At 41.2% G+C, this 15,402-nt stretch overlaps 1 protein-coding gene across 2 annotated transcripts in view; it reads right to left on the bottom strand.

Moving 5' to 3' along the window:
* Positions 1-15,402, bottom strand: part of mcu (mitochondrial calcium uniporter) — a 63,250-nt gene that overhangs the window by 23,951 nt on the left and 23,897 nt on the right. Inside the window, exon 2 of one of the 2 annotated variants that reach the window (XM_022192356.2) lies at positions 11,411-11,521. In XM_022192356.2, coding sequence (XP_022048048.1) covers positions 11,411-11,521 — 111 coding nt within the window. Of the gene's footprint in view, positions 1-11,410; positions 11,525-15,402 lie in introns of both variants that reach the window. The other variant, XM_022192355.2, reaches the window with a different exon arrangement.

A 15,402-nucleotide genomic window follows, 5' to 3' on the forward strand; every position in this document is an offset into this window, starting at 1 on the left:
TGGCTACCCCTGATCCAAGAGCTGTGGGAGTCATGACAAACACATGACTCAGACCACACAAAACTCATAATACCGACAGCGTCTAATCAAGTCGGCTGATATTATTTGCGGCTCAGACGGCATCGCTGATGACGACTTTGTTAAAGATTGTCCTCTTCCTTCCCGTCATCTCCAGCTCCCCCTCTCATGTGTCTTTTCATCCTCCCAAATGACATCATGACCTAAAATCGAAGTGAGCTCGACAACTTCCCTAATGCTCCGACAAAAACAGCCTGCATATCTCTCTGTCCCTGTGCTCCCATTCACAATCTTAATCCCAGTCATCAGTATGATGCTCATTATGCCGCCGTTCCTCCTCAATTCTTGCTTGAATCCGATTTGATTCTCTATCTTTCTCATCTTCCTCCTGTGCTCGGCCTCCCACTGCTATTGTTCCTGCCGATTTCCTCTCTTCCTCACCGCAGGGTTCGGTCCTGCTTAGATTTTGGCGACAGAACTCGGGAAAGGACGACCCGGGTCTCCCCCCGTCACGTTACCTCCCATGGGGCGCTAACTGTTGCAGCTCTTTTTGCTTTCCGTGGACGGCTCCAAGATGATTCAAGCTGCTCAGGAACCGTGAAGCTAAACATTTTGCTTCAGTAACAGATGTTAATAATGGGTGTGTAAAGTTAATCTTCAAGAGCTGCTGTTCTTACAAATTAGAGGTTCACTAAAGAGTGCCTCTCGGTGATGCTCCTAGCCAGCTGCCAGACACATATGGACCCAGTTAGATGACTGGAGTTATGAAGAAAATGATGAAAATCCTTTGAGGCAACCACAACCCACCCTTAAACACATTTTTAAACAGCTTAATGCAGATACATAATTCACTTTTGAGGCTTAGTTGTTTTGTGTATTCATCTCATATTTGCACATTATTACTCAGCTGCAGATGATACTGTGTGATGCCACTCTATACCGCCAAAGTAAATAAGCGAGTTTACATTTATACACACAAGCATAATCTAGTCATAATGCGATTATGGCAGGAAAACGGGTAGCGTGGAGCCCCCTATAAATCCCTTATTTGGACTACGTGATTATGCATATAACATCATTTTCAACTAACATCAAAAGAAACAAGGGGAAGTTGTTCATATTCAGGTTTCTGCCACAAAGCTGCTAACATCAGCATCTAGGAGGCACATTTACATTAAAAGGATTACCTGTTTCCAGTTAAAATATGACTGGAAATAAAGATTCTGCTGCAACAAACTAATGAAGCCTTTAATCACACAGACCAGGAGCAAAAGAAAAAAAAGATTGATTCGATTAGATTAGACAGAAGCGGATTAATAAAGCAGATGCGACTGAATCTGAGGAGGTTGTTTGTGACAGAAAAACAAGGGATTAGTAGGTAAAAATAAAGGAAAGGTGAGGAAGGTAAGACCAAGAAGTAAGGATGCAAATAAACATAGAAGACTATCATTTTGTAAGACTGTTTTAAATATATTCTATTTAAATTAATTACCAACACAGCAAATTTACAGCATGGAGACATTGATCAAGTGAGCACCATATCAAAATAAATTTCAACCAATAACCATCTTATTTTTAAGATGAATTAAACTATGGATATTCTTGAGCCTATATCATCAATGAGTGCATAAAAATTCCACACCAGACAAATTGCAATATGATACGCTTAATGTTGCATTTAATAACATTTTCATAAAACCGCATATTACAGGATTTTTTTAACATATCATGTCTGCAAGGTTGTGTACTTGTGAGTATCTGCACAACATTTACAGGCATGTTTAGTGTGTCATTTGTTGGCTTAAGCTTCTGGTTGCTCTGACTCCACATGGTGTCGACAAAGATTCAGCCACATGTCTGCTACACCACTGCAATACATCACTCCATCGTGATGTTTACAAAAAAAATTGTCATCCCATTAAATGAACGGATAGATATTTTCATCCCTACAGAGCACCACAGACTGATATCTAAAGCCCTTATGTAATACTGATGCCTTCATGAGTCTGTTGTAAAGTCAGCATTTTGTCGTTCAGACATAATGTAGGTCACTTTTACATTACACTTGAAGCCTAAAAACCTACAGGCTGGTTTAGTAGGAATGTTATCTTAAAAAAGACAAAAAAGGAGACAAATTATCAGAACCAGATGCTGTAAAAACAAAGAATGGTTGGTTTTGCAGCTTTTCAGTGGTTGACAATCATCTTCTATGTGCTGGTCTGTCAAGGTATTTCATTAAAAATCCCTTTATGTGACAACTGGTACATGTTTGTCTTTCTGTGCACAACATTACTCAAAAACGGAATAATGGATTATGATAGAATTTTCAGTGAAAGTCAGAAATGACACAAGGCGCACGTAATTAGATTTTGGCAGTGATGCGGCTTATAGCCGGCATCCACAGATTTGTGAAAGATTTCCATATCATTGTGAGATAGTGGCACACCGTCACTGTAACTACAACAACAAGTGAACACTACGTCAGCTGCCTGCTGACGATCACATGATTGCAATCCTACTACAAATCAACCGCTGAGTACTTACCTGAACTTTTCCGTCGGAAATAATATAACGACTGAGCAGCCTTGGCTCACTGAGTGCTTTTCTTGTTCTACATGCATCATACTCTACATACACAAAATACTCTATTTTCTTCAGATTAGTAAAACATCTATAGTATGTAGTATGTTATTTGTTGGGCTGTTAACATAAAGTTGTGGGGTTATTTACTGTAGTTAAAAATGAACATACAGTGAGCAAAAACAAACAAACCAAGAAAAATGTCAAGAAACTGCTTTGGTTTAGAGAGTTAACGTTCCTTGCAAAACTCTTCAGACACCCACAACAGCAGGTGATATTTATCATACATGTGAGTTTGAACACTACATCAGGATTTAGGGAGATACCAATAAACACAAGACTACAACTCAACAGCAAGATTAGCAACATGGGGGAGAAGATTGGTCATTTAGACACGAGGCCGACACATTCAAATGTTGTCTGAATGTTAAGGACTATATGTGTAAAAGGGGCTAAAGTGTAAGCATACTGGAAGAAAAACATCAAGTGAAGTCACCAACTAGCAGTTTATCATTAATTCAAACTTGCTTTTTTTATGAATTCAGGACAGGCTAGAATTAATAGAAGATTAAGGTGTGTGAGGATCAGTAGGTTTATTCAAACAGATATCTGATTCTTTGGCAGAAAACGACAAACTTTCCTTTTGAAATTCTTCCTACTGAGTTTGACGTATCACAGAATACAAACAAGAAATTCAAATTTGTTTCCTGACGCCACAGTTCAACATCACATCTGATGTATCTGAAGGAAATGTCTCTTGACAATGACAGGTGTTCTGAAACCTAAAATTGACGGTAGCTCCATTTTTATTTTGGACCAACAAACACACCACCTGCTTCGAATACTATCAGCCCATTAAATGGCTGTCAACAGTTGTTAAGCGTTCACACACACATTCCTCTTCACACCAGAATCCTTTATGTCCTCACTCCAGTGCATGGTGTACCAATAATGAACAATATCCCGCCTGCAGAGAAACTGTCTGAAAATGTGAGCTGAAGGAGAAATTTCAATATAAACCAAAATCTCCTTTTGCTGCAATTTTACATCTGCAATATCTGCAAAAGATACTGCACAGACACAAATAGATCAATAATGTAATTAAACACAGTGATGTGTATCTGAGACTTACAGGTGGCTTTAAGCCTTGCTAAGCTGATCACTATCAGTGTGACACGCTGGAATAGTCGGTTTGATTTGAAGGTAACAAACTAGGGATTTCTCAGTTGAGTTTTTTTTTCACTTCACTGACATGAAGCAGTTTAGAAACATGAAATTAAATTAGGCTTTTTTTCCCCATATCTGCTGACGGATGACACTTGAAATCCGATAACAGCTTTGATGACCCTTCTCACTGAGTGCTGCTTCTCAAAACGGACAATTATACAAGAATGGGCTTAGCAGCATCCTAATTAACACCAGAGTAAATTAAAGCAGAACAAGTCTGCTGTTGTCTTCTACGTGTTTAGGTGGAACAGAGGATTTGTGGTGGTTAAATTTGTAACTACAAGATTCAGATAAACATTCATAGAACTGGGTCACAGAAGTGTGACAGGAGTATTTTTGACATTTATCTCTCCTTGCCTTTTCCTTTTTGCAGTCAAGGACAGACAAAAAAAACTCTCCAGCGACAGAATCGCCTCACTGTTCCCTGTACTTGTAAAGTCAGGACAGTACAATCAGGGGAGACCTTTCACATTAGCACGTCCTATCAAGGTACACACTGCTACACACACCCTCCATCTTCATTTTACACAACAGTGCCGGTAAGAAGCAGGTCAGATAGAAGGTGGTAAGTAAATCTTTTCAAGAGTCTGGCAAATTTCGCCACTGACACTTTTGAGTGTATAAACAAAATTTTAGGCCATAGTTTAAAAAGTGTCTGGTCTAAAATGAAAGAAAACAGAGAAATGACAGAATGATTATCGATATGTCTGGAGCGGATACGAGAAAGTTTGGGTGTTTTTTCTTAAGAGCTTCTCCAAACTTTTAAGCACAACTAAGTACAGTTTTAACACTTTGCAACAACATTTAAACTGAAGCCATGTATGACCCTGCTGTGTGGGGTGATGAGCTATTATTTCAGATTGGCCACTTTGTCACAGAATTTACGATATAAACGCCTGCTATTGCACAAACTCTTGCTGACTCGATGCCATAAAAGGGGAGGAAGCGATGGAAACATGAACACAGAGAGATGCACTCCACAAACAGTAACAGACGACTTGGACTTCCGAATAAAACAATGTTGGAGGGGGAGAGGATGTTTGCTTCTTCTGCTGGGGCAGTTCGATGTATCATTTAAAGAGAGCAACATTTTCCATGACTCCCCTCAGAACACACTCGCCTCGAAAAGAAAACAGCAACCATTGTTTTAAGTTGTTGGTAATTTCCCAACTGTCCACCACACTGATGCAAGCCTGTACATTGAATTTATTAGGCTCATCATGAACCACTCTCAGTGTAGATTACTGACACAATCCCCTTACAAAGAGATAGGAAGGAGCAATACATCCTTGAACGGACCGAACAGTGTTGCTTCTTTTTGTTGCTGATCTATATCTCCTCTGGCTTTATGAGGAACATTACAAGACAGTGCAGATGCTTTTCCAGAGATCCATTTGCATTGATAGCTTTGGTGAAGACAGGAGTCATCAATAGACTCAAAGCACCTGATAAATGTGACTTGCTATAGAGCTTTGCAGCAACAACACTACCTCCACCGCACTTCCTTTATGCATTTTTATCGGCTGCCGTGCTGAGAATTTCTCCTTATTCTATTCAGCATATTCTATCATATCCTTAATCCATTTCCCACTGTAATTTAAGCTCCTACATGTGAAGAAACAAAAACTGCATTGGCTCGGTTCCAGCGGGGAACCAACAGCTTGCTTCCTCCTCATTTAGATTTCTCACTTGATGTGTCGCTTTGACATTTGACAACTCTGCCGAACTGTCACGGCTCCCTTCTGCAGGAGCCGGCGGGTCGCAGATGGATCGAGAGGTCCACGCAAGAATGCTGCTGCTGGAAAATGGCTTTGTGTGAGCGCTAGTGTGTGCGCAGCCGTGACCCAGCAGGCCTCGTGGGAAGTTGCAGCTAAACTGAAGGATGCCAAAGAGCAACAGAGGGGTGGGAGGGAGGGGATTGCTGTCTTTGCCAAGCAGGAGCCAAGCGCCTGTACTGCAGCAATGCAGGAGCAAGGGAAAGGGATGTCAATGAAATGAAAACAGATTTTTAAAAAAAAGTGCTGACTGATAATAGTGCAGCACACAAATGCCAGACGACGCAGCAGACACGTTTCGAACCACTGTTTGCGAGGCTAACAAGTTTATGCAACCTGATTTTCATTCCGCACAGCTTCTGTACAGCACCACTGTTTTGCTGATGTTTCCTTCCGTCACCGCAGTTATGAAAATGTCATCCTCGGCCCTACCTAGCACAGACAGCAAGCCTTGGCAAGGAAAACGCTCCCTGTTGAGCCCCTCGTGTCTCCTCCCTTCCCTGCCCTCTGAACAAACAGCTCTCTCCCTGGAGGATACATGGCATGAAGAGGGACACTTGGGACTATTGACTGGCTCCCTGTCTGCTCTGTTGTTTCATCCTGTTGCGAACAAGGCCTTGGTAGGATAACCCATGGCTAATGTTTAAACTTCCCAGCAGCGTAAGCAATGTATACATTTCCTCTGTTCGTACTCGCCAACGCACTCCGATCGGCCTGCTGCGGCAAAATGTAAACACACAGTCAAGGAAAGCCTCTCCTCAATTTTCCCCGTACAACCACCCCCCGGCCTGTGCAAGCCAATGCCTGCCTTCTCCATTTCATGTAGCTCAATGACACGTTAATACGCACAAACCGCTGCAAACAAAGCACAGTAAACATACACTCTCTGCCCGAGCAAGAAGCTGCACAAACACACAGAGAAAGAGATGAAGGAGATGAGCTAATGCACCGCCATCCACAGCACGAGGATTGCAAGCACTCAAGGAACAAATATCCTGTTCTCATCATAAAATTTTCATCCCATGCAAGCTTGTTGGTGGGCCCAGCTCATTTCCTGGTGAAAAATATACACACTTAACCTTGAGCTGATCTTTCTAACATAATGCGTCTGCTTTATTGGATTCTAGCTAGCCCTTACTCACAGGAATACCAAATGCAAAGAGTTGTGGTCTGACCCAGCCACGTTGGAGAGCAGAGGACAAAGGACAAAGTGGCGATGCTGAGAAGTCCCTCTGCCAGATCTCATGACTGTTTGTCATGTTCTGTTGGGACATTGATATGACGCCTCATGCTGCAACAGCGTTGTACTAATCCTCAAGTGACGCCATGTGGGAGACGGCTAATTCACATGAATGTGTACATACACACGTGGACAAAATTGTTGGTACCCCTCAGTTAAAGAAGGAAAAACCCACAATTCTCACTGAAATCACTTGAAACTCACAAAAGTAACAATAAATAAAAATTTATTGAAAATTAAATCATCAAAAACAGCCATTACTTTTGAATTGTTGATTAACATAATTATTTAAAAAAAAACTAATGAAACAGGCCTGGACAAAAATGATGGTACCTCTATAAAAGATTGAAAACTATTTGACCAGAGTGACATGATTAACTCAGGTGTGTCATTTAATTGACATCACAGGTGTTTCCAAACTCATAATCAGTCAGTCTGCCTATTTAAAGGGAGACAAGTAGTCACCCTGCTGTTTGGTGAAAAGGTGTGTACCACACTGAACATGGACAACAGAAAGCGAAGGAGAGAATTGTCCCAGGACATCCGAAAAAAAAATTATAGACAAACATCTTAAAGGTAAAGGCTATAAGACCATCTCTAAACAGCTTGAAGTTCCTGTGACAACAGTGGCTCATATTATTCAGAAGTTCAAGACCCACGGGACAGTAGCCAACCTCCCTGGACGTGGCCGCAAGAGGAAAATTGATGACAAATTGAAGAGACGGATCGTTCGAATTGTATCCAAAGAGCCCAGAGCAACCTCCAAAGAAATTAAAGGTGAACTCCAAGGCCAAGGTACATCAGTGTCAGATCGCACCATTCGTCGTTGTTTGAGCCAAAGTGGACTTCATGGGAGACGACCAAGGAGGACACCACTGCTGAAAAAAACTCATAAAAAAGCCAGACTGGAATTTGCAAAAATGCATGTTGACAAGCCACAAAGCTTCTGGGAGAATGTCCTTTGGACAGATGAGACCAAACTGGAGCTTTTTGGTAAGGCACATCAACTCTATGTTCATAGACTCAAAAATCAAGCATACGAAGAAAAGAACACTGTCCCTACGGTGAAACATGGAGGAGGCTCAGTAATGTTTTGGGGCTGCTTTGCTGCATCTGGCACAGGGTGTCTTGAAAGTGTGCAAGGTACGATGAAATCTGAAGACTATCAAGGCATTCTGGAGAGAAATGTGCTGCCTAGTGTCAGAAAGCTTGGTCTCAGTCGCAGGTCATGGGTCTTCCAACAGGACAACCATCCAAAACACACAGCCAAAAACACCCAAGAATGGCTGAGAGAAAAGCGTTGGACTATTCTAAAGTGGCCTTCTATGAGCCCAGATCTGAATCCCATTGAACATATGTGGAAGGAGCTGAAACATGCCATTTGGAGAAGACACCCATCAAACCTGAGACAACTGGAGCTGTTTGCTCATGAGGAGTGGGCCAAAATACCTGTTGACAGCTGCAGAACGCTCATTGACAAATACAGAAATCGTTTAATTGCAGTGATTGCCTCAAAAGGTTGTGCAACAAAATATTAAGTTATGGGTACCATCATTTTTGTCCAGCCCTATTTCATTAGTTTGTTTTTTTAAATAATTATGTTAATCAACAATTCAAAAGTGATGGCTGATTTTGATTATTTCATTTTCAATAAATTTTTATTTATTGTTACTTTTGTGAGTTTCAAGTGATTTAGGTGAGAATTGTGGGTTTTTCCTTCTTTAACTGAGGGGTACCAACAATTTTGTCCACGTGTGTATGTGTATTAATTTAAAATATACTCAGCAATTGTGGAAATTACAGATTTTCTTTTAGTTAACTGTGAATGTAGAATGTAGAAATTCCACAAAAAGTCACTTAACTGCTCACAAAAAATAGAAAATTTGAACATCTTCTCGTCCGTCTGCTGATAAAGGTCACATGATGGGACCAAAAGCACTCGTACAGATTAAAGATAGTTAATAACAATAAAATATAAAAGCTCTATTGTGCTCTTGAGGCTTAGCTGGTCACATTCACAAGTAATGTAGTTCCCAGGTGAGACTGGTCTGAGCTCTGATTCACAACACTGCAGAAAAGACAACGAACTAAATGAAACTTTTGCTGGACTGCACCAACAATGTGCTTTCAAAACAGATGGCAAATAGTCAATCAAAATTATGGCTGAGGAAGAAATTAATTTGGTGCTGTTGGCCTAGCAAGAGGCACACACACAGTAACTCATTCATTACTTTGTCAGATAACAAATTTCTGTCTGAAAGCCCCATGAGTACCAGACAATTTGGGAGGTCTATCAAGCATCTGCAAGTCAGTTAAATATATCCCGATAAGTTACGCAACTCTCAATTCGACTGTGCTGATGTGAAAAAAAAGAGAGAGAAAATAACTCCACTGTAACACTTATCATAATTTGTAATATTATTTTGCATGCAAACACAACTATTACCTCTCAGCAGTGTTAACACAAAATGACTTTGTGAAAAGTTTCTGATAAGTTTGCTGTCACATCAAAGCCAAATGCCACCAGAACAGCTGGTTCTCTGCTGTTACATGGCACAGTGCATTTTAAGATCTTGCCGGTGTTTGGAATCTAAATGCATACTTGTCAAAGTGTAGTATGCAGGGCATAATAAGGTCTGATGGGGAAACTGGCTTCCTGCGGCAGCACCCACTGCTGCTTCATGTCAACAACACTGAGTCAAGGCAATGACACCACCGTGGGGAGGTTGCTTTGAACTGTGGGATTTTTGAATACATTTGAATAGATTTCTCCTGGTAATAGCTTTATCAAAAGGCTGCCATCCAGTGACCTCATCAACCTTCAGGGGCTTCTCCGCTAAATACCCCTTATTGCTAATCATTTGTTCAATCCTTCTGCTTATCCAGAGTCGGGCCAAGCTGGCAGCAGGCTAAGCAGGGCATTCCAGATGTCATTTACCCCAGCAATTTTTTCCAGTTCCCCCGAAGGAAATACTGAGGCATTCCCAGGCTGGATTAGATGCAGGCTCAATCCCAATCTCCAACTTCAGAGACTTTGAGGCACATTCCTGCTTGCATGAAAGCCACAATACAGACTTTTTGATGGCAATATGCACTCTTCTTGTGACTCTGCATATCTGTAGACTTTTCAAAGGTTCCTAAAATTTATAGCAAAAAATGTCGATGTATAAAAATAGTTGTTGAGCCCCGGACACAATGTACACAAACCATGCACGAAAGGTGTAGGGAGGAAATCCATGAGGAAGCTATCTGTAAGTGTCAACAACTGGCTGCTTGCTGTTGTGCTCATCCATTACATGTTTGTAGCTTGTATTTTCTGCCAAACATCTGTAAAGAATTTACCAATGTTCATGACTTTCTTAAGTCTTAGTTTGCTCAAAGGTATAAACACTGGAATGTCACTTAGAGGCTGGGAAGCTAATTAAAACATCATGTGGAACCTGAGCCCAACTTCCCCTTTCTTTTAATGGCGTTTGTGTTGTTTCTAACCAGCATGGGTTGTCATGATAGTACGTCACATTCCTTCATTTTGCACCAGTTCGCTCAAAAGTTCACACACTCAAGCACCACAGCTGCAATGTCGGCTAAGTCTATGAGGGTCAGTTGTGGCCTCTGGATAGTGACTGGAATTGGGATTGGGTCATACCTAATCCCTCCAGTGAGTTCTACATCTACACCAGGGTCTCCCCCAAGATCACAGAAAACCTCCAAAGAAAAGTTTTCTAATCAGATGCCGAAACCACCTCTGCTGGCCTTTTCACATGAAGAAGCAGCAACTCTACTCAGGGCTCCCTCTGGACATTCAAGCTCCTCACCCTCTCTAAGGCTCAGCCCAGACTCTCCACGGAGGAAACTCATTCTGAGAGCTTGCCTCGGCACAACCTCATTTTTCTGAACATCCAGCATTTATGACAACAAATGAGAGTCGGTACCGAGATTGACTTGTACATCAAGAGTGAGAAAGGGTTGAAGCATCTTGGGAAGTACTGCTGATCACCTCAACATTGGAAATAAATACAAAAACAGATAACTCCTTTTCAAAAGAGACAAGTGGCGAAGGATTAGCAAGACTTAGGGACAGAAAATTAACTCCAAAAATACATCTACTGAGGCTTCCAGCTGAAAGCAATTTGTTGAACATGGCTTTGTATTCTTTTAGCATTTTGAAGATCACAAGGGATAAACTAACTGCTGCTACTGAAAAGTTGACAGCTGGACAAAGCAGAATGACGCAGGTTATGATGCCTGCCAATATTCAGCCGGCCAATATCGAGCCGATATCTACAACAATCTGAGATATTGGCTTCATAATGATACAACAATTTCCTGATTGACCTTTTCAACCTCACTCCAATAGCTGCAATAGGCGATGAAGGTGTCAGAAAGTGCTGACAAGGCAGACGCTAGCTGCCGCGATGTGCGGCCCACATCAATGTGCCAGACAGACACACGACTGACCTCATATGGGTGAAATATGGATTAGCTCGCATGGCACAGAAATCAATAATGCTTAAAATGAGACAGTCTATTTCCTCACGCGTGCACACATACATGCATTAGACACACTAACCTGTGGAGACAGGGCAGTGGTAGGCTGGGTGAACAGTGTGGAGTGGGCTGCTGACCGTAGGCCATGTGCTCTCCTGACAGTCTGATGGGTGAAAGGGGCAGACAGTACCTCCTGCTGAAGAAAAGACACAAACAGACACAAACGTCAAGTTGAGAAGACTCATCATTAGCTCGAAGTGAAAACACAGTCTTTGGGATAATCGAGACGCAAATTGAAAATAGCGAAGCCGGAGCTATTTTCAAAGCCGCCACCATCAGCATCTACAGTATGTTACTATGAGCTAAAAAGAGGCTTAAAATAATGAGGCATGAAAGTGGAAGTTGTGCCTTATTTTTGATTCCCTTCAAAGACCGGGACAAGTTCGTGTTGGTAGGATTTCAAACGCACAATGTTCGCAGTTTGTGTGTGCATGGCAGTAGAACTATCGTGTGAAACTTCCTGCGTAAGCTTAGGAAGGCGCGCGAAGGCCTCTTTTCTGCAGCAACTGACACCCGCAGATAAAAGAGCTGACCGGCCTGCAGCTGCTTCACATCGAAACCAGGATTAGCACAGAGTTATTTTTCTACTATCTCTCAGGTTGCTTACAAGCAGACTGTTATCATATTTGAAGAAAAGTGAGAAATATGCTAGCTTTGATGTGTACAGATGTAAGCTTGATGTGCCTGTGTGGGGAGAAAGAGAGTTGTTGTTTTTTTAACTTTGTGTATGTGCATAAGCTTGTGTTTGTGTGTGTGGGCAACAGTATGACAGAGAGTCATGGTAGACTGGAATGACTAAAATACTTTCACCTTCAAAGCATGCACTCAGATGTTCCCTGTCTCCCAGTACTGAGGAAAGATTAGATGGAGATAAAGTGGTATATAAACACTGAGAGCACCTTGACTGTGCACACAACTAGTGCACCCCATTTACACCTCATTTTAGGCCAGTGCACGTGGACGTGATTGGTCTCTCTTCAGTACTTTAACACTTCACCAACCTGCTTTTGGCCTTCTCTGCTAATAATAATAAAGGTCGAGCGTGGAGAATAGCTTTTCAAAATCATCCACCGTCACAAGTGCATTCAAGAGACAAAGCTGTTAAAAATGAAAAAGCTGATTCTGACCTGATTTGATTAGATAAATAATAAAACGTATTAAAGAGAGGTTAAAAAATGTGCGGAGAACAGCTGGTGCACACAATCAAACATGCACAAATAAAAATATCTGGCACATGCATTCAAACATTAAAATAACCTTTTTCAAGGCTTATGGCATCTCAGTTTTCTCACCATATTGAGAAAAAAATACAAGTGAAGGCATCTTTTTTCCCCCCCTCATAAACCTGGATGGGGTAAATTTGTACATTTTCTTAATTGAAAATCAGGATTTTCTTGGAACAGTGTTGAAAAAGAGCTGAAATTAACACACTTAACCCTCTGAACCCTTAGAGGTTTCTGCTCCTGTCACATATATAATCACTGTGGGCTCATTTTTCAGGAAACAACAGAACTACAGCTAGAAATAGAGAGAACTCAATAGTGTCCTTTGTGCAGTGTAACAAAATTATAATCTCATAAATCATTTTTAAAAACAAGGTTAATTTACTTTGATTTTCTTGTATATTTTGCATTGTGACTACGTCTCGCTGCAGTCACTCATTCCTTTCCAGCTACGATGAGAAGAGCAGATTCTTTTTTCTTTTTGGCAAAAGTTGAAATGAGGCACGTAGAATAAAGTGATTTTGATTAAATATTATGATTTTTAGATTAGATTTGGTTAAGATTTCCCGTAGATTGGTGCGTCACACATGATTAATTCAAGGGTTATCAAAAGGTTGAAAATCTGATGATTCTTCCCTTTTTCACAGTTTTTGGCTATTTCGAAAAGATGAACGTCTTTCAAACCTGCCAGCGGGTTTTGTGGTTTAGATGGTTCAGCATGTTTGGAGTTACATAACAGTGGCATCAAATGTAGAATTTAAAGGAAGAGGTTAAAATGTGGGCTTTTTTGTTGATAATTAGATGAGGAAACTGACATCACGGTCATGTCTGTGCTGTAAATATGAAAATATTGAAAGTGGCCAACTAGCTTACTACAAAAACAGAAAGAAAGGTTGGCTGGCTCTGTCCAAAGATAACAGAACACACCCACCTACACCTTGAAAGCTGACTAACATGCTATATCTTGTACAAAAAGCAAAGTATAAAAGCTACACACTTTTGTTTCACTGAGTGGCATCAAACTTTCCGTCTAACTCTGCAAAAAAAGCTTCTCACAACTTTTGAACTATCCCTTTAAACGACACAAGTAAAGTTATTAAACTGCCCATAAAGTGGTTTTCAACTGTAAACTGTCCTCCATTGTCTGAATTGCTTCTCCTGTTCAGGGACACGCAAGGCTGGAGACTTTCCCAGCATGCACTGGCCAAGGGGTGTTGTACGCCTATCACAGGTGACACCGGGGTTAGAACATTGCTGTCACAGGACTAACACATTAACAGAGCACTCGCAGCGACACTTATATTCACAACCATGAGCAATTTAGAGTCAGCATTTCTCATAAATGGCGTGGCTTTGGCCAGTTAAAGCAAACGCACAGAGACAGCAGCATAGCATGCCAACTCTGTGGAGAGAGGTCGCATGCGGCTGGTGGATTCCTGCTGTGAGGCGGACACGGCTCAAAAAATGCAAACTTTAACATTAATTAATCAGCAGTACTTTAGCTTAGGATAGGAAGGTTGGCACGAGTATAGAAGTGGTTCTCTAATGACATATCTGCACTGCTCTTTCTACTATCAGAGCTCCAATCTGAGTAGATCTCTACTTAATACCTCCTCCCTCTACATGTTATTACACACACAATTAACTTTCCTTTAACAACTTTCAACCTTTGAAAATTATGTTTGCCAAGAGCAGGCAGGTCGTGCGTTTTTCCAGGGTTATCAGTATATCTTCACATAAGGAACACTTCAGTGAATTTAGACTCCTCAGATGAATATATTCCATAAAATAAAATCGTTACTTGTCAGAATGCAGCTCTGCAGAGGTTCAGGACCAGTCAAGCTCGAACACCAGCTACCCTGGAGAGGAGCTGTGATAACCAGCAATGATGGCATTTTTCTTTCCTCCGGCTCTTTGTTTCTATAACTGCAAACAAGCACAATTAATTTTTCAAAGGATTGTTGGGGACAGTTAATGAAACCGACTTTCTATTGTTCATAATTATGTTTGACAACACAAACTGGAGCTGCCTATTAGCTCTCTAAGGAGAGCAATTTCAATGACTGACCACACTCGCAGTGCAAATGAGGAATGGACATGAAGCTGGAGCAAAGCATAGTATGCATCACAGTAAAGACTTCCAAACACAACCCTAAGATAGGCAATGGGCCTTGGTACCAAGATAGCATGTTGCAGCAGGATTATTGCCTCATCTTTATCTATGACAAGTCAGGCATACAGCATCAGCTCACAGGAGGGGCCAAGACTCAAGACTCCAGTGACTATAAAAAGTGTCCGTGAACTGTCAGCTGAGGCTCCTCTGGTCTGTTACTGACAAGGAGGAGCAGCATTTGTCGAACTGTTGCCGCTGTAATGTGGAATATTCACCGAAGCTGAAGCGCTCTGCCAAACAGCCAAAATGACTCATTTTCATTCTGGCACCGACCTGGAGCTGCAGGAATACAGTTGCAAATGTTTATATAGGCCCAAAAGCATCCATTTAAAAAAGACAAGGTAAAGCTGTACAATGATCTAACCAAAATAAAATGAAAATTAAATCTCACACATCATGTATCTAAGCCTCTTTTTTGCACAAGTACATTGCATGTAAATATTTTAAAAAAATCAGCCATATGCTTCAGATGTTCTTTGAGATATTTGGCACTAATATGACTGAGGCTTAACGTTAAACCACAAACCAAAATAACAAGAACCCCACAGAGTGTGACAAACACAAAACAATCCATTGTTCCAAATAAAGAACTATTTTCTATTTCAACCCTGTTTCCGA

The sequence above is a fragment of the Acanthochromis polyacanthus genome, chromosome 15 (genome assembly GCF_021347895.1).
Source record: "Acanthochromis polyacanthus isolate Apoly-LR-REF ecotype Palm Island chromosome 15, KAUST_Apoly_ChrSc, whole genome shotgun sequence".
Lineage (NCBI taxonomy): Eukaryota > Metazoa > Chordata > Actinopteri > Pomacentridae > Acanthochromis > Acanthochromis polyacanthus.